Source organism: Pyxicephalus adspersus, chromosome 4, assembly GCF_032062135.1.
Source record: "Pyxicephalus adspersus chromosome 4, UCB_Pads_2.0, whole genome shotgun sequence".
NCBI classification, from domain to species: Eukaryota; Metazoa; Chordata; class Amphibia; order Anura; family Pyxicephalidae; genus Pyxicephalus; species Pyxicephalus adspersus.
The window spans coordinates 152,291,817-152,317,533 of record NC_092861.1 but is presented as its reverse complement, the minus strand read 5'-3'; the positions used below and the strand labels follow the sequence as shown (position 1 = coordinate 152,317,533).

Sequence of the window (25,717 nt, the reverse complement as noted above, 5' to 3'; positions counted from 1 at the left end):
TGTAATTTTTCTATGTAATTATGGAGTTCAGTGAACACTTGACCTCCGTACAAAGACTATGGAGACTGTAAGGCCCTGGTCCAGCACCAGTACTGACCAGACACCATTCACCAATCTAACACCACACTTTTCACCTATAGCAAGCTCCTTCTCAGCCATGGGAGGGCAGTTGCGCCATCCCAGCACACAGTTGCCCCCAGGACTTCTGTGCACAAGGGATAACATCTGGGGAAGGACTGGCAGAGGATCGGGAGCCCACAGATAATACAAAGGATTTCAGCAGAGAAACATCCAGAATACAGAGCCAGAGGTAATCCATCCACCAGACGAGGTATTCAAGGGAAAGACAAATGCTGAGTTGGGGTTCAAGCAAAAGGTCAGTACAGGCAGCATACAATCACAGGGTCATCAGCACTAAATCTTGCAAATTCACACACCAGTAGCGATCAGCCCAGCTTTTAGGGACTTTGGGGACTGCGAGCAGAAAGTCTATAAAGTCCCAGCAGAAAATGGCAGAGCTTGGAGTAAGTCATTCATTCATTCAGAATAAACTGGTGATACTACGAGGATGTAAAACACAGGATCGCCGGCCAGATAAGCAGAGACATTGTGGACAATTGTGCTCTTCCAGCCTTGTGGTCACAGTTTGGTGAAAACCCCTTTCTGTTCCCCCATGACTGTGACCCGGGGTATAAAGCCCCCTCCATAAAGACATGGGGTCACCAGTTTGGTGTGAAGGAACTTGAGTGCCCTGCACAGAGCCCTGACCTCAACCCTACTGAACACCTTTGGGATGAATGGGAATGGTGAGCTTCTCATGGTGGTCTTCTCACCCACCATCAGTACCTGACCTCACCCATGGGGGCAAACCCACCCCCACCATCATTACCTGACCTGACCAATGGGGGCAAACCCCCACCATCAGTACCTGACCTGACCAATGGGGGCAAACCCCCACCATGAGTACCTGACCTGACGAATTACCGGAGACACTCTGCAACATCTTCTCTCCCAGAAGAGCGGAGGTTGGTAAAGCCCCTGAAGAGCACTATTTATGTAATATTATATCAAAGTATGATGATACGTTGCCTGTAAACATTGGGCATAGAACATAAAATTCATAATTTACACATATCAGGACACAGGGGAGGAGAGAGTTGGAGAGAGGGAAGGGAAAAGAAAAAGAATGTAAATGATTCTATTATTGCCTATATTAGATGCCTATATATATATATATAGCACTTATTATAACCGATCTAACATACTTTTCTACAGTAATTTTCCTTTTGCTATCTGGCTGTGTGATCTGGAGTCGTGGACATTCTCACAAGCAATGTGATGCTAAATAATTCAGACATTTTTTATTGAAAACATGTCCCGTAACTAAGATTTTAGTGAGATCTCCCTTTCCCCATAAAAATTAATAAATGTCCAGTCTCCTTTGTATCAATATTTTATGAACATTGTAAAACCCAAAGCAACTCAAATCCATTAAAGTTGCAGATTTATTTACTATAGGTGTTACATATATTGTCTGTGGAAGTGAGGAGCCTCTTTTCATTTAGTGCATTTGATGAAAACTGCGTTAGGAGAAATATGAATCCTGCAGTGAATAACCAATTTAATGAGACGCAGTCTGATCCCTAACTAATCCTGAAATGCAAAAGACGAGCTTTTATACTCATCTCCCCGGAAGTCTGTTTCTCCTACTTTTACTCTGTTGCAGTCTTGCAGGCTTCATTGCATGATTCCTCACTATTTGACATGTTTAGGAATGATATCACATGGTTGACCCTTTGGGCTTGGAGAGGATACACTTTTATCAGTGAAGCTGGGTGATCCAGCAAACCTGGAATGGATTTCTTCAAAAGTATTTTGCTATTTGTTAACAAAAGTTTCAATCCTGCACCAGATCCATTCCAGGTTTTCTGGATCAGACAGGTTCACTGATGAAAGTTTATCTTCTGCTTTAGGGAGCTTTAAAAAAACCCGGCTCTTTATGTCACTACAGAACTTAAAGGTCGGAGAATGGAAGCTAAGCATGTGTCAGTGGGCATAGGCAACTAAGAGATATCCATAAACACTGCTGGAAGTATTAAATAATGAATAGAAAAAAAGCCCTGAAGGGGAGGGAAGAAATGAGACATAGATCTTCAGGTAGACAGGTAAAGAATATATTTAATTGCAGGGAGCCGTTGAGTGTTTGGAGATATGTAGGAGAATGTTCAAAGTGGTGAAAAAAACTTTTTCAGTTAAAGTTAATCTTCAGCTGAAAAAGATTTTAAAGCCAATTGCAAATGTTTTGACATTTTGCAAACTCCTGGAATTTGGTCATCAGGGGGAAGAGGGGCTAATTTTATGTCAAGGTGACATGTCAGAGCATATCTCCCGTGAAAAAAAGGAAAAAAAAACATTTTTCCACAAATGGAAGTTTATGGCAAGAAAAGGTCTCTTCAAGATACTTTGTCCTGTAAGGGAAATCCACAGGTTTACTTTATTGGCAGCCCCAAAAGCTGCACTTCTTCATGTTACCCCGATGTTCCAATGGGATCGGTATGTACAAGTTATAAGTTGGTTTATTGACTCTCAATGTGGATCATACATATTTGTACATTAAACTGCTGACCTCGCCTCTTTTTTTGGGGACCTAAAGGAGCTGACAGTTTGAGGGGATTTTGCTATTCATAAAATGATTGGTGAGAATTATAAATCATACAACATACTGTTTGCTTTTTATATATATTGATCTATGGATTCATTTTTGAAAATATGTGTATTATATGTAATTTATAGATCTCAATTACGTTCATGATGAAGTGGACTTTGTCTATGAAACGCGTCGTACAATGATTGAGACTTTTTCATGGGATTATTTGCCATGGTTATTTTTTAACTATATGTAAATTATTATTTTGTATAATAAATTTATTGTTTTATTTTAAACTGTTGGATGGTAATATGCATTAAAAGTCTGTTTTTTATTTTTGTTAGGGAATAATGTTTTAAACATATGCACGTGGATGTAAGATTTACTGTTTTATGTGAACACTTCATTACCTCCCACTGCCACCCGCATTGTGAAAATGCTAGTTCTTTAGGAACCAACACATCAGTGGGGGCGGCCAAGTGGCTGGCAAGGAGGAATGTCCATGGAATGTTCATGGAGGAATGTCTGATCCTGCCATGGTTCTAAACATAACCTTCATATGATTCACATAGCCGGATCACGTGAACTACAACGACCCTCCCACTTATCACCTGGCAAATGCAATGGGTTGGCACATGTCAGTGTCTATAGAACAGAGGCAAGAAAATGGAAATTACTCAATGAGCCAACTGGATTTACTTAATAATAAAACTGAAGATACATTTTCCGGTGGCTTCTGATTCAGGAATTCAGTTTTAAAGTTGAAGAGCTTTCCTAGAACATAAAATATGGGTAAAGTAGGCCAGACAATGTTCCATTAATATCCAGTGTAGTATTTTATTAGGGCAGAACTGGTTGTCAGAGTTCTCCAATGACTTTGTGACTCATGTTCTAGCCGTATCTAATGATAAGTGACGGTGACATTCTTGGCTCGGTCTAAATTCAATGTATCATTATCCTCAGCTGGAGCTCACTTTGCCTGAATGATTTTATTAAAACAAAAAATAAATAAATGTAAAGTACAATCAAAAGTCGAAGAAAAATAAAAAAAACAAGAAAAGAGCACTTATTTTAGTTATGCAAAAATCTGCATTTACATTCCCAATGGAGCTGCTTCTTATTTCTTGCTTCATTTGAGCATTTTTGGATTGTTTTTTAGCAAATGTTTTTTGTTTTTTCTGCTGTGGTGGTGCAGTATTTCTCTCTCTCCATATAAATATTGTATAGGACTCCGGGGGTGAATCCTAGTTGGCAGATATATGTCTCCCTGCTTTAGGTTTTGCTTCTTTATTAGCTGCAGAGGGAGTGCGGAGAACTTTAGTTATCTTCTTACAGTGCTCAAACTTTGGGATCGGGGGAAGGATCTGGGTGGTCATTCTTATCCCATCGGTCAGATTTGTAGAAATGCCCAGACATGTATCACTTGGTCAGACAGGAGCAGGGTGTGCTACCAAAGTTCTGGAACCCCCCTTCAAATGACTTCAGCTGTGCCAATGAAGAGAATAGTCAATCCTTCATCATACAAAAACATTGTAGGTCATTGCAGACGATTGTGTCTTCCAGCCTTGTGCTCACAGTTTGGTGAAGACCTTTTTCTGTTCCCCCATGACTGAGCCCCGGGGTACAAAGCCAGCTCCATAAAGACATGGGGTCACCAGTTTGGTGTCCGAATGTCCTGCACAGAGCCTGGACCTCAACCCTACTGTACAGCTTTGGAGTGAATTGGAATGATGGGCCAGGTCTTCTCACCCAACATCAGGACCTGACCTCAAATGGGCATACATTCGTAGGAACAGTCTCCAAAATCTTTGTGAAATTGTACCAAAAAGAGTGGAGGATGGTATATCTTCATAATTGGAAAATTCTGTAAATGAAGTCCATTGCTTTAAAATAGGATGATCAGCAGGCTTTTAAAAAGGCAACAAAAAATGTATTTTTCAAGTGAACCTTCCAAAAACCAGGACAAATAAAAGCAGCCTGGTTCCTGAATGTTTTTACTTTAGCTAGGAAATTAAAAAATGTATTTAAAAGGGGGTACATTAGACTTACTCTCTCTCTCTCTCTCTCTCTCTCTCTCCCTCTCTCTCTCTCTCTCTCTCTAATATATATATATATATATATATATATATATATATATATATACAGTGGTACCTACAGGATTATACAAATAAATTTTTCCCATAAGAAAAAAAAAAAATGATTAATCCGTTACCATTATTAGTATTAGTATTGTTATTGGCATATTATACATTGATGGGGTTGTATGAAATAATTTAAACTCTGCTTAATACTAAAGTACATAAATACAAAAGCAATTAGTGGTTTTGAGTGGAGTGCCTACTAGGATGGTGCTGAGAAGGGAGAAGATGTTATGTATATCACAGAGAGTTATAGCGCGGGTTGTTCACTGAATGGTAGCAACTGGCATACTGACACTCATGGGCAGTCATGGCTTTGTCTCGAGAGGTTAATAAGTATAGCGCGCGGTGTTAGGACTAATTTTGAGCCATACAGGTTCTAGCACAAAGGTTGTAAACCAAGCAAAATTTTTTGTGTCCAAACAGGACTAATACTAAGTTGGACTAATTCCAACGCAGACTTATACCGAGGTACCACTGTATAAATAAATATATATATAAATATGTCGTTTTTGTAACAAGTTAATGTATTTTGCACTTTTGACTTGGTGTCATTTAAGATGTAAGTAAGATGAGTCATTTAAATTATCTTTATGAGGGGGGGAATCTGGTTTATACTTGAGTATAAACTTATACTTGTAAAATTCAGACATCGTGTTTTAGATCACCAGAAAAAAACAAAGACTATTTCCCTTAGGTGGTAAATAAGTTTCCAGTGTTGAAGACTAAACACACAGGTCCACTATCAAGAAAGGGGGTGCAGGAGGAACTTCTGTACTGGGCCCTTTACTTTTGCAATGCTGGAACTTTCAGACATGTGGGAGGGAGCCCAGATATTTCTGATGGCAGACCAGCAAACACACCATGATAATTGACTTCCCTGGCATTTTCTTACTCTATGAGAGTGTTTCTCAACCTTTTTACATGGGGGGCCTTGAAATAACTTTCAGGTCTTCAGGGCCCCCCTTCTATAATTACTATATCCACAGATCACAGTATATTAGTGTGGTGGCCAGTGGGAAGAATGTCACCCTTACAGATAGCCAAAAAGATCATTGGTGCCACTTACACTGACCTGAGAGGTACACACCGCTCATTGCTCAAGGACCCTCTAGCGCCCTCTAGAGGAACTCTGGTTAAGAAGCACTGCTCTATGATGTGCCTATGGACGGGCACATGGCTGGGCACTGCGCTGCCCTAGGACTGTCATTTAATGAACCTCAGTATGGCTGCTTCCATCACACTGGGGCTTTACAATTATACTTCCATCCCTTTAAACACAAGTATATTCATTCCTGATAAACTCCTAACCCATAGACATATTTTTCCTGGAAGTTGTAAAACCCTTTAACAGCAGAAATCATTGAGAAGATTCTTTCTGCTGACCGCTTCTGGTAATCGGGGACATTTTTTTGCACGCTCATCTGCCTGTTCTTTACAAAAAAAATGAAAAAAGACAAAAACCAAGCCAAGGGTGCGTGAATATATAATGATACTTCTATAGATCGTTGTGTGGGTCCTGCCCCCCGCCATTTATTACTTCCAACAAAATCACTTTTGGCCGTTACTCCTCGCGCGTGTGATCAGGATAATCTAATATCTGCAATTCTCCTGAATGGCTTACCTGTCATCGTATCACACAATGATCTCCCTGGGGTGATAAACTGCCCCATTAACGCTTCTTCTACCTCCTGACCGTGGCCAGTATCACCTGTCATGGTCGGTTTGGGTTCATACAATTCACATCCAGATCTATAAAATAAGATGTTAATGAGATGGAAATGGAGGGAGACTGAACAGAGAAGATCATATATAATAATTCCTATATACAATGAGAGGCAATAACTTTATATAATAGTCTTAGTAATGGAGGGTGGGGGTTAGATTTTGGGTTATGTGTTAAAAGTGAACTCCAAATATAAAACACACAAAATAATAAATTCCTACTTCCCTCCCTCCACCTTTTAGATTGTAAGCTCTTCAGGGCAGGGTCCTCTTCTGCTGTATCACTGTATTAGTATGTCATTTGCAACCCCATTTAATATACAGCGCTGCGTAATATGTTGGCGCTATATAAATATTGTTTATTTTTATTAATAATAATAATAACAGCAATATTTGGTTTAAATTCTTATAGCATAAATACCTAAATTAAACTTGGTCTCAAGTACATCAGGTGTGGAATATCGGAGTGCAAGAAGCCAATCATGTGCAGGAAAGCAGCATGATATAGTAACTCAGGATTCACTCCCCTTTCATCTTTTCTGCCGCGGCATTATAGACTAAATAGTAAACCCGCAGCCTCCAGGGATACATAGGTCACATGTCCCAGGAAGCTACAGGCTGTTTGAGATCGGGCATGGGCAGAAGGGGCTTCTCTGGAATATTTACCCCCCTAGCGTTACAATTCTGTCCATATTTCCATGCAAAAAACATTACATTTTTTTGCAAGGAAATTTATTTTGCATTTATTTGGCCTTTAATTATTAGACATAACTCACCAAAATATGTCCAATATTCAAAATATTTAATAATAAACTTTAAATAAAAAACCATAAAATAAAAAAATAGTTAATATAAAAAGCATATAATATAACTGTACAGTTGCATGTGTAATATATATATAATAAAATTTATATTTTATATCAATATTTCTGTGTGTTGGACTCAATACAGCTATTTTGTAATGAATCCAATTTTTTGCATGGAAAATCCACCTCCAGTAACACCGCTGGGGGGGAGTTCAAATAGAGTGCCGATCTCACGCATGCGCAATGTGAGATTGGGTGACATGAGTAAAAGCCCAAAGAAGAAGCTGTGCAGTATGCGCTGGAAAGAAAAAGGAAGATGGGATGGGATGGAACCTACTGGACTTGGTTTGCAGAAGGATCGAAGGCATTACACCTGTTTTTCCTTTTGGTGAAAGTTTTGGTGCTCTTCTTCACCACCCAACACCCTAAAATATAGAGCCTGATTTATTAAAACTCTCCAAGGCTGGAGAGGATGCAATGACATCAGTGAAGCTGGGTGATCCAGCAAGCCATTGATTTCTTCAAAGTAATTTGCTATTTACTAGCAAATGTTTTGAATTCTAGAAGAGATCTATTTGAGGTTTCCAGGATCACCCAGCTTCACTTGTATTACCTCCAGCCTTGGAGAGTTTTAATAAATCAGACCCCTTGATTGCCCCTGGCATCCTCCTCTGTAATTTAGGTACAGTGGTCCATCATTGTAGACAATGATATAAAAGAACTTCAATTGGACAGGCAGGCAAAAGTGGAACCTTTGGGGGACCGAATGCATGAAGAGGAGGAAACCACAAAAAGGTTAAGTTTATGGTCTCATTCATCATCCCCAAGGCAAAAAACAAGCAGTTAGCAGTCTGAAGGAGTTTCAGCAAGTTCTATAGATTGCTATAAGAAAAAGCTGGATGATTTCTAGAAGCACAGAATATAACTGGGGATTAAGGATTTATAGATAACAGAGACTGCTGATCCAGGGAACATCCGATTGTCTCATGGGATCAGGAAGGAATTTTTTCCCCTTTTGAAGCAAATTGTACCAGGGGTATTTTTGCCTTCCTCTGGATCAGCCATGTCTATAGGGTTTTATATCTGGGATATGTTTATTTCCCTAGTGGGTGACCTGGATGGATTTATGTCTTTTATCAACCTGACTTACTATGTAACTATGTGTCTTGTCTCTGGTATGTGAGGCTTTTATTGAGCTTTTACTGCTCCCTTTTATGCTACAAATATATGCAGAATTTTGTTTTACATTTTAAAAGGAAACCCAAAGTGAACTACGCGGATCATTTCCTACACAACTGTAATCATTTTTCAATTTTGTGACTTCCCCGGAGTAAAGGTCATTCTACAAAATGTAAGAAAAATAACTGCAGGACTCTTTCCAGAAATGTTTCTTCCTAATTAATGATCCGTCTATATAGAGTATAAGGGCAGAGCTCGGCGGTGAGATACAAATGTAAGAATCAGCTGAGAGATAATCAATAATGTTATTCCAATCCTTCACTTAGCTGATACAACCTGCTGATCTCGGCACAATATAAAACCAGCAATCCTCCACCAATTAACAAAATCTTCATCCTCCCATTGACATAACACTGAGACGGATTTAAAATCTACTTTTCACGTGAAATCCTCCAATAACATCGATTTAGAGAGAAAAGTGACACAAGGTTTAGACAGATCGGAAAATTTAAATTAAAATACTCTATGTCTATCCAAAAATGTGTCTCTATGTATAAAGCAGGGAAGGGTTAAACCCCTAATAGGTCATTTGTTCCTATCTGCCCCCTGAGGGGTGTTCTCCCCAGAAATGTCTTTATGTGGGGTGAGAAGAAGCTGTAGGTTGTGGCGGCCCCAATTTTGACAAACTTTTCATAACTATCCAAAAACAGTCGGGTGGTAGCTGAAAAGTGCCAGGTGGTGCACCCATCTAAAAGCAGCCGGGGGGATCACTGCACTTCCTGTTCTAAAGATACAACAGGAAATGAAAGGAAATCTTTACACGATATTTATCCCAAAAAACTTGGAATCATTTTCCTTTCATCTGTAGATAAAATTAATTTTGGGCTGGCCCTAACTTTTTATCTTAGTGGCAATGGCGAAAAAAGAGGGTGAATCTTCCTAGGTGGACACAAACAGCAATAAAATGTATCTAAGACTTCCATACTTCATCCAAAACTAAAACTTTAAATATTTCCTTTGCATATTCTTGAAATGCAGTTATTTATATAGGGATCATTGTGTTGAAAGAGATACAATCCTCCCTTTTCATCAGTGCTCAACATTAAAGTACAAGCAGATATAAGACATAAAAAGTTAAAGAAGCTCCGTTATTTCTAATGCATTAATATGATAATTATGGTATCAGCATCTTGCGGTTTCTGTACAGCAGGGCTAGAGTATGGAAGGAAGAAGCAGTACAAAGAGCCAGTGGGCTCATACTAAGTGAAGTGAAATACATGAGCCCATCTCTCTTCTGCTTCTCCTTCCAGTCACACACTGGGGTGAGTTCAAGATGCCTGGGCTCAAAGGAAGTGCGGTAAATAATGTTATTCATTGGACTACATCTAACGGCAGAGCAAAAAGTACTGCAGGGAACTAAATGAAATAAAAGATGAATATTGCAGCAAAACTGCTTTACATATTTTATATTTTTCCCCTATTTAATGTACAGCTCTGTGTAATATGTTGGCGCTAAAAAAAAACTTTTAATTATTATTATTAATAATATTAATAATAAAAAAAATAAATATGGACTATTCATTTCATGCTTTACCTATCCAGACTGGGATAACCTGAGTGAAAATAAAGATTCTTAGGTAGCTATGAGATAAAGGCTGATTTCTATGCAGGGATTCTAACACATCTGTATGTTCTCCAAATCTATTATATTTCTGCTACAATATATCTTCCTATAAATTGTAAGCTGTATTAGACAGATCCTCCTCTCTTTCTGTATTATTACTTGTTTGGTATGCAGCGCTACATAATATGTTAGCTCTATAAATGGCAGATAATTGATAATGGTGCAAGAGTAATGCGTTAATATTTATTTATACCCAAATATTCCTTTACCTAATTATTGCTATTTAAATATGCAGATCTGCGCCGGCACTGATATACTTACCTGTGTTAGCATCAGCTGCATTCCCCATTGTTCTTGTGATAAAGGTGTGTCTGCTTGTCTCTTGGCAGTGATGCAGGGCAAGGTGTTTCGGTATTGTACCCTGGAGGGCACCTGGCTGGTCAAAGATTCCAAGGAGAACTCTAGCGTCCCCTGGAGGAACCTATCAGAATGTGAGGATCGCTCTCTGAAGGTAATGATAGCAATTGGTGAAATTTAATGTGACTGTATGAGATAGATAAAAATTATATATATTGTTATGGTAAATGTGTATATATACGAGGTCTGCCTATGAAATAGGGAATCTAGGTTTCTATTTCTATCACAAAGCAGTGAGATGATTCTGATCTCTTGCCAGGAATGTGTAAACTTCTCCAAACACGCAGGACAAACCCCGGCACTCTCTGTGTTTAGTTTGTTGTCACGGTTTAATGCCGTTGTGTTTCCTCTCATGTGCAGAAAATATAAAAGTTATCAATTTGATAATTTTAGTAAAATTTCACATCAAAAAGAGGAACTTTGCGCTGACATTCTGCAGCAACTTGAGGTGGAACCTTTTCCATAAAGTCATCACTTGGTGCCGAAACCCGGATCTTCCAGTATGATCCTGAAACCAAACCACAGGAAACACCTTCATCACCAAGAATCAAAAAAGTCCAAATTCCCAGCCATGTCATCGTGTTTTGTGACATGAAGGCGTCATTTTGGCAGAATGGGTTCCAGAAGACACAACAGTGACCCAACATTATTATAAGGAAGACAAAGCTGAGAGAAAGAGTCAGGAAAAGACGGCAGAAATGTGGGAAATGGTTTCATTCTTCATCAGGACAATGCTCCTTCTCACACAGCACTTTCTGTGACCCACAAACACATTACTACGCTGGAACATCCTCCATATTCACCAGATTTGGCACCTTGGCACTTTATTCTTTTTCCTAAATGGAAATCAGTGAATAAAGGAACACACTTTGAGTCAATGGATGAAGGAAAGAAAAAACATCAGAAACTGATCGGCTCCTCACCTTCCAACAGTGAGAAACAAGACGACATCGGAGCTTCATTAAAATAAATAAAAGTCAGTTATTTGTTATATCTTGTATACATATAAATGCTCACATACACACTTCACATGCAAAGGCAGTACCTACTTTGGATAAATGAACTTTCTATTATGCAAGCTGGAAAACATTTTTACCTTCAGTATATGAAAGAGATCTTTATAGTAATTTTTGTTAAACTCAAGACAAATAAAAGAAAGAACACAAAGTAGTGCAGCTTTATATCCGATAATACATTAATGGTAAATAACTTTTGCTTTTAGTAATATGATCAGTGCCAAGAAATCACTGGACCCCATTGCAATTTTTTCCTGCCACCCCCCCCCCCCCTTCCTAGGTAAAATGGAGCCATTGCATGAATTATAGACTTGTGAATGAGTACAGAATACAGTCACAGCTTGGGTCCAATGGAGTTTATGGAATACTAGAGGGCCATGAGCGGTGTTATCAATAATCTGCAATACACCAACAAGAATACAGGTGATTGGAGGAAGTGAGACTAATAATTTTCTTCTATTTAGTACCCGCCATGACCATGCCACTGTACACATAGTCCAAATCTAACAAGTAAGCTGCGCCTTCCTGTGGGTGTAATCCTTCTTGCCGCCCATATGAATGGAAGCAACCTGGCACATTGGGATTAAATAGGAAAGCTCTCCAAGGCTGGAAATGATACACTTTCATCAGTGAACCTAAGTGATCCAGCAAACCCGGAATGGATCTGATGCAGGTTTGAAAACATTTGTTAATAGCAAATCACCTTTAGGAAATGTATTCCAGGTTTGCTGGATCACCCAGCTTCACTGGTGTATCCTCTCCTGCCTTGGGGAGCTTTAATAAATCCAGTTCAATGAATCTGCTGCCTTGATTGACAGCTCCGCTCAGAGCCACCTCGGGAGAGGTCTATCACCTCCATCCCAACCCCATGCAATGTTTATCTCGGGGGAAATTTGTTTTATTTCTTCTTGTACCAAAGCTTCTGCAGTCTGTGAGATTCTGAAGCTGACAAACATTTGTCTTTATTCAACCAATCTACCAATGTAACCAAAAAAAATGGGAATCGAGTCTCCGAATGAAACATAACTAATTATTTTCACTCCGGGGTAATAAAACCCAGCGAGCCCGGAGATATCATTAAATTCAGTCTGATCTCACATCTAGTTTTACTTATAAACTATTCCCGTAGTTGTTGAAAGTCATTCGTAATGTTCTGATCATCCAATATTACCGGCTGTCCCTTCTCCGAGCAGCTGAAGGATTACTCATGGAGGACAGTTTAGCGTTCGTGTAAAATGTCGCTCAGGTATATTTATTAGATAATTACGCACAGCGGTAAATTGAATCATCGGCGTATATTGTCCAGTACATTTCATTATCTGCCACTCGCTCTGTCCTGGATACGTCTGTGGTTCTACACAGCTGCCGGGATGAATTCTGATCCCCAGAGCCTCTCCAGATGTACGAGACATTAACGTCTTCACAATTCCATCCGCCTAATACTTCATCATTGCTGAGAGGACGGGCAGAGCAGAAAATGCCAATGGGCCGACTGGGACTGGGACTTGTATGAGTTGTTCTGTAGACATCTGCCTATGGAAAACTACACAAGGGAAGTTTGCTTTACAAACATACTTAGTCTTCAGGTAATTTGAAGTGAAGTATCTAAGCTAAATATAGTGGCAGAGCAATGTACAAGGTTAGATATCGATCAGTGCAGGAAGTATGGAGTTTAAGCGATACCATTTATTGGCTAATTTAACTACTGGAGTCCAAGGTGCCATTTTGGAAATATATACGATAATAGCAATGGCATTGGAATGCAGAAGATCTTTTGGGTTCTGGACAGCTTCAGTGCTGGAACTGCTGGCCTTTAGTGATAGCGAGGGTCCATAGTAATCCCCAGGAACTAAAATGATCAAATATTAGGCTTGTAGACCCTCTGCACTCAGTAGTAGGGATGAGCAAGCGGGTTTAAAACTGGATCTCACGGCAAATTCGTCTGTTCTCGCTTATCGAAATTGTAAGCGAGAATGGCCAGTGTAAATTTGCCAATTGAGCTCAAATTAAAAAAAGCAGGCTGCATTCATTGATCAGCTCATTGTGAGATCCCCGACACTAAAGGTTAAATGGGTTATAAGATTCCCCATTCAAAACCTCTAGTACTCTCTGATTGGCTGAAGAAAGATGTCCTCTGCCAATCAGGGAGCACTAGAGGTTTTAAATGGGAATACTTGTCCCTATTTAACCTCTAGTGCCAGGGATCACAAACAGGATTCCCAGAGCTCTGAGAATCTACCGTGATCCCGGGGCACTAGAGGTTAATTAACCTCTAGTCCCCGGGGATTGCAGTGGAACTGCAGAAGAACTCTCAATGGAGTTGAGAAGAGTGTGTGATCCCCAGCACTAGAGGTTATTTACCTTCTAGTGCTGGGGATCTTCTCAATGAATGCAGCCCCGGCACAGGGATCGCAAACAGGACCATTCCCAGGGAATGGTGTGAATCATCTTCTTATAGTTTCTTCAATCTTCCGATGGTTTTGCTAAAACGGTTCACCGTAATTTTGCAGAACCATCGGAGGTTCGAGGAAATTTTCATGATAATGCCAGAGGCATTCTCGCTCTTACCTACTCAGTGGCGGAGGTTGTAAACACAATGAAGAAAGCTAACAGAATTTCGTCTGTTCACGTACTAAGTTAAATGATCACCGTGCAAGGCATATTTCAGATTAGTACATGGAATAGATCTCTGCCGACTTCACCCATCCAGCCTTTTGCATGCGCTAGATTTAGATTTCCATACATGTGTTTGGGCATCCTTGTGAATTATCCCTACATTCACATAAATGAATTATCCATTGTAAGGTGATCATTCACCTTGATAAGTGAACAGCCTAAATTTTCTTTAGTAAATCACCCCAGTGCAAGCGCATTTGCTTTGATTTACTAAAGCTATATGAAGTCTTATTTTAGCATTGTAAAATATATTCTGGTAAGGGATACACCATTTATTTTATTGAATGTGATGATAATGCAGAAAAAAACAAAAAAAAAATGATTGGACAGTTGAGATCAGCAAAGCTATATCACATTGTGTAAGCAAATATAAGTATCTGTTGCAAGGGGTTAGCCACTTTGCTTAGTGACGATATTACATTTAAGATATTATATTCCTTCATTGAATCAATCTCATTGTGTTTAAAGCAGTATTGATGTGACGTTACATCACATGTGTGCCACGAGACTTCCTATCTATGGAGGCTTAGCAATTATCAATGCAAATATGTCCAGCTGGTTCCTGCAACCTCTCAATAAATGATTGCAATTGTTTTCCTATTAGAAGTAATCTCTTGCTGCAATGCTGCATAGGAAATAGGATCCCCAATTACCAGATCCAAACAACTTATGAAGGAAGAAGTGTAAAAATAATTATACCATGTGTAAAAGTTATGTACCCAAAAAACACAGAAAATACATTTTTGTTGCAAATACATAAAAGAGACAAAAGTGACCAAAACACGACTTTATTAAACATGTAAACACAACAAAAAACCTTCAAATGTAATTCCTGCACAGCAAACCCCTAACAGCAATCCTTAACATTCACCTGGCAGAGGTCTGCTGTGGATGCAGATCAGAACCAATTTAGGTGTGTGGGTGGGTGCTGGTTTGGGGGGGTTACCAAGTCTATAGATTGGCCTGGAATTAATATAATTATCATTATTATTAATATTATTAAACAGGATTTATATAGCGCCAACATATTACGCAGCGCTGTACAATAGGGGATGCAAATGACCGACAGATACAGACAGTGACACGGGAGGAGGAGAGGACCCTGCCCCGAAGAGCTTACAATCTAGGAGGTGGGGGAAGTATCACACAATAGGAGGGGATATGGAATGGTGGGAAGTAGTGAGGGTTTAGGAGACAGAAGTAGACAGGTAGGTGAGGGTGAAGCGTTGGGTTTTGAGGGCTCTTTTAAATGAGCAGAAAGTAGGAATAAGCCGAATAGGACGAGGAAGACCATTCCAGAGAGTTGGAGCAGCTCTAGAAAAGTCTTGGAGCCGTGCGTGTGATGAGGTTATGAGTGAGGAAGTCATTAGTAGGTCATTGGAGGAGGGGAGAGAGCGGCAGGGGGAGTATTTTCCTACCAGGTCAGAGATGTAAGTGGGGCAATAACTGTGGAGGGATTTGAAGGCAAAGCACAGGAGATGAATTTGATTCTAAGGTGAAATGGAAGCCAATGGAGAGAACTACAAAGAGATGCAGTGGAGGAGGAGCGGTGGGAAGGCTGTGTATGGGGTAGGTAGGTAGGTGGGAAGGCTGTGTATGGGGTAGGTAGGTGGGAAGGATGGATGAGTCTGGCTGCAGCATTCATAATAGATTGTAGAGGAGAGAGTCGGGTTAGTGGAATACCAGAGAGGAGGAGGTTACAGTAGTCCAGACGAGAGATGATAAGAGCGTGTACAAGGAGTTTGGTGGTCTCAAGGGACAGGTAGGGGCGGATTTTGGAGATGTTGCATAGGTGAAAGTGACCGGACCTGGAAATGTTCTGAATATGGGGAGTAAATGAGAGGGCAGAATGGAAGGTGAACCCAAGACAACGTGCCTGAGGGGAGGGGGGATAACAGTGTTATAACAGTTAGATATATGTCAGGGGGGGATTTGGAATTTGATGATGAGGCGTTCCCCTTTATCCAGGTTGAGTTTCAGGAATGGGTCAGACATCCATGATGATATGGCTGACAGGCAGCATGAGACCTTATCCAGGACTGAGGGAGACAGGTCAGGGGGGGACAGATAGATTTGAGTGTCATCAGCATACAGATGTAAGCCAAAGGAGGATATGAGACTACCGAGAGAGGAGGTGTACAGAGAAAAGAGAACCGGTCCAAGGACTGACCCTTGGGGAACACCAACATGGAGGAGAGTGGGGGAGGGGGAATTACCATGGAAAGAAACTTGAAAGGAGCGGTCAGACAGATAGGAAGCAAACCAAGAGAGAGGAATGTCATGTACAAATTAATGGTCTCTGGTACTTGAACTGGCATCAATAAATGCATCTTTGCATTACATATTTCAGTATTGAGAACAAAGTGCCACAGGTGTTAACAAAAGTGAATCTGGAAAATGTAGAAATGTAAATGGGATAACAATATTTATTGATGTGTTCTTTTTTTATTCTATGTTAAGAAAAATGTAAGAATATTATGATTCCCTGAAATAGCCATGTGCTAAGCTATGCTTTGCTCTGTAGTCTATGTAGTTTGTGCATCCATATTCCAGCTATTGCTCAAGCTGGGTTCTGGGGATCCTAGGGTTCCTCCAGAGGTTGCTTAAGCTGCGGCTGATCTCCCATGATGATTTCCGCCCAATTCCAGTACCACCTGACAGAGCCATCCGTAAAACATTAATTAAATTATTAGCTGTCTGTTAGATTGGTCTTCTGATCATTTTCCAGATGAATAACTTTTAACAGGGGTTCCCCAAGACCTGAAAATTATTGAAATGGGTTTTCAGGATAACAATGGTATAAAAAAAGCATAAGATTAATAATATGTAAAATATTGTTGTAAATTGTGGTGTGTCGTATGAATAGTATAAAATATGAAGTATTGTCTTTCTATATTATACCTTCAGGTGCAGCCGGAGGAGGAGCTCTCCGCTCTTTCCATTATATACACCATCGGATACTCTCTGTCCTTTTCAGCTCTGATCATCGCTTCCATCATCCTGGTGATATTCAGGTAATCTGCACCCCATATTAGATGAATAATTCCTTTTTATCACCATTAAGAAATATATGGAAAAATACAAAATAAGGTTTTTGCATTGGAGATGTCATACAACTCTGCTGGTGGACCTAAAACTGAATATTTGGAAGATTCCTATTGTATAGCTCCAATTGTATTCCGAGCTAGTTATACATTTATGGATGGAGATGAAAGAAAGAGGTTTAAGCTCACAGGTTTTTTAGTGAGATTAATATTTATGTATTGATATAAATCAGATTTTATACATAATTATTTATATATATCATAATAACATATATCCAGTCTGGTCTGTACATCACCCGACTGGAGTACCATACATTGAACATTGCATTGGGGGTATGAAGCCAGCTTACCTATTCTTGACATAATAAAAAGTTGGGATTTATGGCGTGGCTCCACCATTAGTGGAACAAAACCACACACATACACCGTATGGCACATCATTGTACATGGCATGTAGAGCTAACTGAATTGTATAATTATAAAAGCAGTGCAACCAAAGACCTTCCTAGAGTTTTATTTGCACAGCATATCATAACCTGCTCACAGTCTTGTCTCCATTTCTGAAATATAATATCCATTAGCTAATAAACAGTGTTCTATTATCTGTGCCAAACCAATGCTTGGGTGTCTATGTATATATATAATTTGCTAAAGAGCCCTAAAGGATCTAATTCTTGGAGAACATTATATGAAGGGAAATTACATTTTGTGAATGGAGGTTTGTGAATTTTTGTTGTGGTTTGGCTGAACCATTTAAAGTTTAACTTCTGAAATGTGCAAATTTCTGAGCCAGATAGAATCTAAAATGTGCTCCAAAATAAGTGCATGTTACAAAGCAACAATGAAGTTTTAGGAGTGATTTGGGAAATGACTGACGGGCCTGGGATGAGATGATGGGTCAAACACCTATCCATAATAGAAGGAAGGACATGATGGCAATGGCTGTTAGCCTAAGGGTGCTCAACCAACATCTTACGGCAAATATTTCCTTTCCGGTTGGTTTGTTCTCTATCTTTCAGAAGCATTTCATATAACTGAATCTAGTGGGATCGAGAAGGATTTTTTTTCCTGTTGGAGTTTTTTTTATTGCCTTCCTCTGGATCAACTATGTCTATGTTTTATATCTGGGATATGTTTATTTCCTAGTGATTGAACTTTATGGATGTTTTTCAACCTACCCAAGTATGAAGCGCCAAAAATAACTCTGAAACAGATTATGATTTCAGCTTCTAATTTCTTAAATTCAAATCTAAACTTTGGGATCAATATTACCTTAAAATTTTACAAAGAGCTTCCAGGCTGCACATCAGCTACATCCCGCAGAAAAAAACATAATTTTCCAAACGTGTAATGAAAAAGATAACTGAATTATATGTTAAAAATAATTAAAAAATATATTCACTATTGTAAATGATATGTAACATTTAAATCAATTCATTGTTAAAGGATATGTTGTACCCTATGCTAAATCATGCAGGTAACTCCAAAAATACTCCATGTATCATTGCACCGCTTTCATTTATCTACCTCTTGCAACATTCTGGGGGTTTTGTGAGTGGGGGTCCCCTGAGAACCAAGAGGGAACCACCATAATATCCTCTTAATAGCTCTGATTTATTAAAGCTCTTCAAGTCTGGAGTGGATACACTTTCATCAGTGAAGCTAGGTGATCCAGCAAACCTGGAAAGTCATTTGCTAGCAAATGTTTTGAACACTGGACAAGATTCATTCCAGGTTTGCTGGATCACTCAGATTCACAAATGAAAGTGTATTCTCTTCAGCATTGGAGATCTTTAATAAATCAGGTTCCATGTGTTAAACAAAGCTAAACTCCTAGTAACTTTTTGTTACACAAGATTTTCATCTTTTAAAATTAAAAATTGCAGTAAAAAATTAGTTTTTGTTTTAGGTAAAAAAAACTTTGCATGGATTTGTAGTTCAAAAACAACTTTTCCTGGCACTTTTTTGGGGCCCTACATCCTGTGCAGTGCAGCATAAAACACTTGGACTACTCATCTTCTTCTTCTTCTACTCCGATAGAAGTAGGATTGGAACTGCATGCTGAGTCAGTGGGGTTGGATTACTAAAGGAATAACAGCTGTTTGCTTAGCAAAGTGAATGATTCCAACCATCCAATCATGTGGAGTTCCTTGCACGTGGTTGGGTATTAATCGCAAAGTGAATTTGCACCATATTCACTAGGCTAAGTGAATTTTTCTTTGGAAGGCAATCAGCTTTATTGTAGCTCCAGTGGCCATGTCCAATAGCTGAAGGAAAAATGTCATGGTTTACCGAAATAAAGGCATTAAAGCAAGAATCAGCAAGCCTTAGTTAGCTTTGTAGGAGGGTATAATAGGAGGTATGGCTGCCATAATTTGGAAATGCGATGTTTATACATATTTAGGACAAAACTTCATGCACCCCAGCAAAGGTTTAGTTCCATTGTAATTTCCAATAAGTTGTTGCAGTCCTCAGATTCTCCTGCACAGCTTGCAGGTTCCTGGGGTTCAGAAACATTCACGAACACGGAGATTCTTCTCATGAGCTTTCATTTTAGCACCAGTTTAGTGCTTTGCCGCACCCCACTGGCCCACTATGGATATCTCTTATCAGCAAAAGTAGGAACTAAAAATGTTTCACAAAGGCTGCGTTCAGTTCAGGTAGATTAAAAGTGGCTCCTTTCTAATGAACACCAAATTATTGACAGGGGGTCTTAGGATTTGTAGCAATGTTTAGGAAATATAAAAGCATGTGTCCTTATAGCACAAAGCGCAGAAGTTGTACTTACTGAGGGAATGTAGAAGTACAGCCAAATGGAGAACATTTTTGCACCAACACAGAAAGGAATCCTGAGGGCTATCAGGCTGTGAAATTTATTATGAACAGATTAAACGATTATTTAGAGCAGTGTTACCCAACCAGGGTAACCCCAATGTGACCCCAATGATGTTTTTGGCTATCTGTAAGGGTGACATTCTTCCAAATGGCCAGCAATGTAAGAGGAATTCTTCCCACTGACCACCACACTAATATACTTTGATCTGTGGATAAAGGAATTATAGAAAGGGGTCTCCAAAGACCTGAAAGTTATTTCAAGGGTTCCCTCATGTTAAAGGAATGAAAAAAGCTGATTTAGAAGAAATATTAAGTATTAGAGTTTTGTGCAATGTCAGACATGAATTCAGAAAGTTTGTAGTTGTGATTTCCTTTGTTAGTTAAGTTATTGGAAATGAAAGCTTTGAGGATTTTCTGAGATTCTTTCTCCAAACTTTACATAGATCTTTATAAAGATGAAAGAAGGCAAACCCCAAAAGCTTTCATTTCTAATAACTCATGTTAACTAATAAAGGATATGGAAATATCAAGAGAAAACTGGAAGTATGGCTGCAGAAGAATTTAAATTGCAAGGCATGATTATTCCGAGCATGTCATTTTATTATACTTGGAGTCAGGAAGGATTTGTGCTGCATTTTTACATAACAGTTTATATTTGATTTGTAAAGATTTCAAGTCTTTCTTTTTCTGATGGTGCATCAATGGCTTTTTTTACTTAAACTATTGGATCCTTGGTGAGACATTTGTGTATTTGCTTGCAGCGTTTAGCTTCATTCTTAATTTCTTTTTCCGCTTTGTAATGGTTTACCAGGAACTCAGTTACTTTGTTTGGTGTTTTGATGCTTTACATTGAATTCTGTTGCTTTGCTTTGTCTTTTATTGAATCAGCACAATCAAAGATAGCAATGGGTTAAGCTTGATAAGCTTGTGCCTTTCTTTTCCCAATCCAGTAGCAATGTTGCAGTGACAGATGATTAATGTGCATCCCCGATATAATTCCTGCTCCTTGTGTATATAATTGACATGTGCCATCGGGGCTCAATGCTACCCCAGGCGGTTCAGGTAATCATCCTGTGGGTGGAAGGATGCAGGTGTAAAACACTTTTCATATAAAAAGTATCCCCCCCTTCTTCCAGAGATGGAATAATGTTATTCCCAAGGTGTGACGTCTATATCATGCAATATGTGAAGGTTGCAATCAAAGTGTCATTTGTTAGGACTTCCAAGAATTGAATTATATGCTGGTTATTGAACATCCGGCAGCTGCTTATTGTATCTGAAAAGCTCTCCATATTTTTTCAATAATGACATACGGTCCTATGAAAAAGTCTGTATGGAAATCGGAGACTTTCTCAACAGAAAAACATTAGATCTTTGTTAAAACAGTGCTACAGATAAAAGTTATATTCTCCAACAAATAGAAAATAATATTGACTTTCATTCTCTAAATTCATCTAAATCAACATCTCCCAACCTACTTAACCAAAAGGAATCCTTTAAAAACTGTAAAATGTGTTTAATTTTAACTTAGTTTTATTGAATTGGAAAAGTCTTGGGAACCTCTTTTAAAACAAATTAATTTGGGGTCAGTGGGGAAAATTTTCCTTATATTGGCGGTCAGAAGTCCACCGTTATGGACAGCAAAAAGATCTTTGGAGTCTTGTAGGTTGGTTTGTCGAAAGGCCTTAGATTTGGAACTTGGCCGAGCACCATCAGATGGGAGTTCAATCAGCCACAGCTTAAGGAATACCTCTGGAGGAACCCCAGTTGGGAATCACTGATGCAAATCATTTTAGATTTATTATGTGGAAAAAAGTATGTACACCCCATACATTCCCCACCACTTCAAATCCATGAAATTAGAACCAAGTGTTCCTGTTTAGGTGCCAATATTATGAACCTTCCTCGGGAGCATGAAGGAGAATATAATTATCTAATATAAACCTCAGAAATGTAAGGACTGGTGGTCCACTTGACTTGTGTTGGGTTATCAAGAAAAGATCAAAAAAGGTGTTTAAGGAAATTAGCAAAAAATGTTAAATGATTCCACAGTCAGAAATAATCTACAAGCGGTAAAGATTTTAAATGACTGCTGATTTGACCATCAAATTAACCCAAAGAGTTGAACACTCAATGCCAAATAGAATCTCCATGAATCCCGAAATTCACCAGGGGATATTTAGGTAAATCTTGCAACATCTGATGTTAAAATGTATCTACAATCAGAAAGAAATTGTTACCTGTATGGGAGGTGCCAGGAAAAAGCATTTGCTGTCCAGGAAGAACATATGAGCAGAACTACAGTTTTCCATTCAACATATAGATTATATAGATACATAGTTACATAGTAGGTTGGGTTGAAAAAAGTCCATCAAGTTCAACCACTAGGGAAATAAACATCCCAGATATAAAACCCTATAAGACATAGTTGGTCCAGAGGAAGGCAAAAAAAACCCCAGGTACAATTTGCTTCAACAGGGGAAAAAAATTCCTTCCTGATTCCATCAGGCAATCGGATGTTCCCTGGATCAGCAGTCTCTGTTATTTTTACTTTAAATCCTTAATCCCCAGTTATATTCTGTGCTTCTAGAAATCATCCAGCTTTTTCTTAAAGCAATCTATAGAACTTGCTGAAACTACTTCCTGAGGGAGCCGATTCCACATTTTCACAGACCTTACAGTGAAGAATCCCTTCCTTATCCGGAGCTTAAACTTCTTTTCCTCCAGACGCAAAGAGCGCCCCCTTGTGCTTTGTAATGATTATACAGTGAATAATTGGGAGGAGAGTTCTCTATATGGACCATTTATATATTTATACAGGGTGATCATATCCCCCCTATACGTCTCTTCTCAAGGGAGAATAGATTCAGTTCAGCTAATCTCTCCTCATAGCTGAGCTCCTCCATTCCTTTTATTAGGAATAAATAAAATAATAAAAGGAATTGAGGTAAAGTCCAAACGCTAACTAGCAGTGAAACTTGGTGCTTGCAATGGTATGGTTTGGTGTTGCTTTGCTTCTTTAAGGTCTAGATAGTTTTCAGTCATCAGATCAATCATTAATTCTGCATATCAGATATACTAGATGAGAATGTGAGGATATCTGATTTAAAATTGGAGAATTTGATAGAATTTGGAGAATATTGATCTGAAGCACATTAAAAAATCCACCAAGGAATGGTTCAGAATAAAGAAATGGACTAGCCTTGTAAAACCTCCGATTATAATCCCATTAAAAGGCAGCAGGGGATTTGAAATGAGCAATTCATGGAAGGAAACCCACAGACATCTTGCAAATGCAGAAATTTTGTATGGAGTATTACCCCTTCAAATAAAAGTTTCTCCTAAAGGCTGGAGCACCATCTTCTGAGGCCAAGCCTGCATGTCCATTTTACACAGTATATCATTACATCTCTTAATAAAAAGGCAAATTTTCCTTGTGTTTATATTCAGTTTTATCACCTTCTCTGCTGGCACACAAATGTAATGATAGCCTCCTTCCGATATAAATACATAGGTGGTACACATGCCACGTCTGGTGCATGACATGGCCATTTGTCCTCCTTTATGATCAGGACTGGTGATGAAATAAAGTGAACATTTTATGTCAGTTTACAAGTTTGATGTTTTACAAAAAACATTGCTTTTAAATGGGTCCGTAAGATCCATCAGAGAAAACATCACTTCTCTCTATTGCTCAATGATTTTTATTGAAAAGGTTGCAATGTAAAAACAGTATTTCTGAAAGTAAAAAACTGTCTTGCAAACACATTTCGGGGGTCCTGGAGCCCTACTTCTTTAATGCCGCAATAAGAAGTTCAGTATTTTGGAAAGATAGTTATTAGGTGGGGATAAAACATTTATATGTTGGGACATTTTCAATGAAAACAATTAAATATGATGATTCTGGATATTAATGTTAAAGGGTCTCCAAATGGGTAGAATGTGGAGAGCCGAGACACCCGCTGATTTTCTTTATAACACTTTAGGAGTATAGAATGGAAATCTGTCACATTTTCTGCTCTGCAATACATAATTCCATCATTTAACCATTTCAGGGTGTAAACTTTGCAGGCAGATTTAAATTTGTCAATAGGTACAGCAAAGCAGGGGCAAAGAGATGGCTTTACCCTCTGTGGTTATGAACATTTGCCAATTTTTAAACACAGAAGATACAACCTACCCACTTCAGTTCTACAGCTGCCGCCATCTTTTTTTATGAACAGATCCCAAATCAGACTCACCGCTACATTACATTGCTATGACCTATTACCGGAATCAGCCTGGCCAGATAGAAGCTTTCCCTCTATAAAAATGGGTTTGATATTCTGAGTTCAGGACAATGTCAGGGGCAAATCAGTTGGGACACATTAGATGGAAATGTTTTGGCAACTTGAAGATAGTTTGATATTTAATTTGCTTTCATGATTCTCCCTATAACTACTTATAAAAACACTTTTCTCTTGGTGATGCTGGGATTGATAAACCAAATAATTGCACTCATTCCAACCCTCATCTCAAACATCCATGGGCCAATCCACCAACCTTTTATGGCATCTTAGTCAGCCATGGCACAAGGTAATCATTGGAAAGAAGAACTGTTAGATATCACAAACCAACTCCATTTAATCAATTTCGTGCCGAACAACCTTACATGTGTGTCCCCATCACCCAATGCTGCCATTTGTTATGGAAAGTAACAGATGTTGACCAACTAAACAAAAAGATGGGGGAGGACTTTTATCTTGCGTGTTCAGGAAACTTACCCATGTTTTTGTTTAGTTGGTCAACAATCATCACTTTCCATAACCAATGGCAGCATTGGGTGGTGGGGACACACATGTAAGGTTGTTGGGCACGACATTGATTAAATGGATTCAGTTTGTGACACCTATGTTCCTATAGACAAGAAAACCTACTCAGGTCACGGCTGAAGATTTGGTGTCTTCATATTTAAAGAAAAATCTGAACAAGATTTAGATTCTTCACTTGGTACTGACCCGGAGTATAAACATAGAATAGGGGCTTTCTTTTACTCTAACTTATGTGATTCATACATTGTTATTAATAATTAAAATAGGATTTATATAGTGCCAACATATTAAACAGCGCTGTACTTTAAATAGGGGTTGCAAATGACAATGACACAGGAGGAGGAGAGGACCCTGCCCCGAAGAGCTTACATTCTAGTAGGAGGGGGAAAAACATGTTCTGGGTTAATGAAAGTATGGAAACTAGATATATCGAGACCAATATCATCTTCGGGACAAAAATGGCACCCCCAAGTTAAAGTTGATCTTGCTAATGTTGAATTCAGACCAAAACCAATTTTTTTGGACCATTTCAAATCCCAAAGGCATCCTAAAAAAGGGACAAAAGGCTGCTCACAAGGCTGTTTGTCTTCTATGTGTCCCATAAGCCCCTTAGCTTGACTGCCAGCTCCACCAAGTTCCACCATCTTGGTTTACCTGGTAGCCTTGTTAGCGGCTCAGTTTGTCCATTGGCCCGATCGTGTCATCATCAGCCGGGAGCTCCTAAATCATTTGACACAATTGTGCTTAATTTGCTTCTTTATGTTCTTTATGGTTTATAACTTCCTAACATTTTTTGAAG

The 25,717-nt window shown here is 38.9% G+C and overlaps 1 protein-coding gene across 1 annotated transcript in view; it reads left to right on the top strand.

The window, feature by feature from the left end:
- The window catches only part of GLP1R (glucagon like peptide 1 receptor), a 175,096-nt gene that overhangs the window by 92,932 nt on the left and 56,447 nt on the right, over positions 1-25,717 (top strand). Inside the window, exons 4-5 of the mRNA XM_072410312.1 lie at positions 10,509-10,630; positions 17,136-17,242. Coding sequence (XP_072266413.1) covers positions 10,509-10,630; positions 17,136-17,242 — 229 coding nt within the window. The remainder of the gene's footprint in view (positions 1-10,508; positions 10,631-17,135; positions 17,243-25,717) is intronic.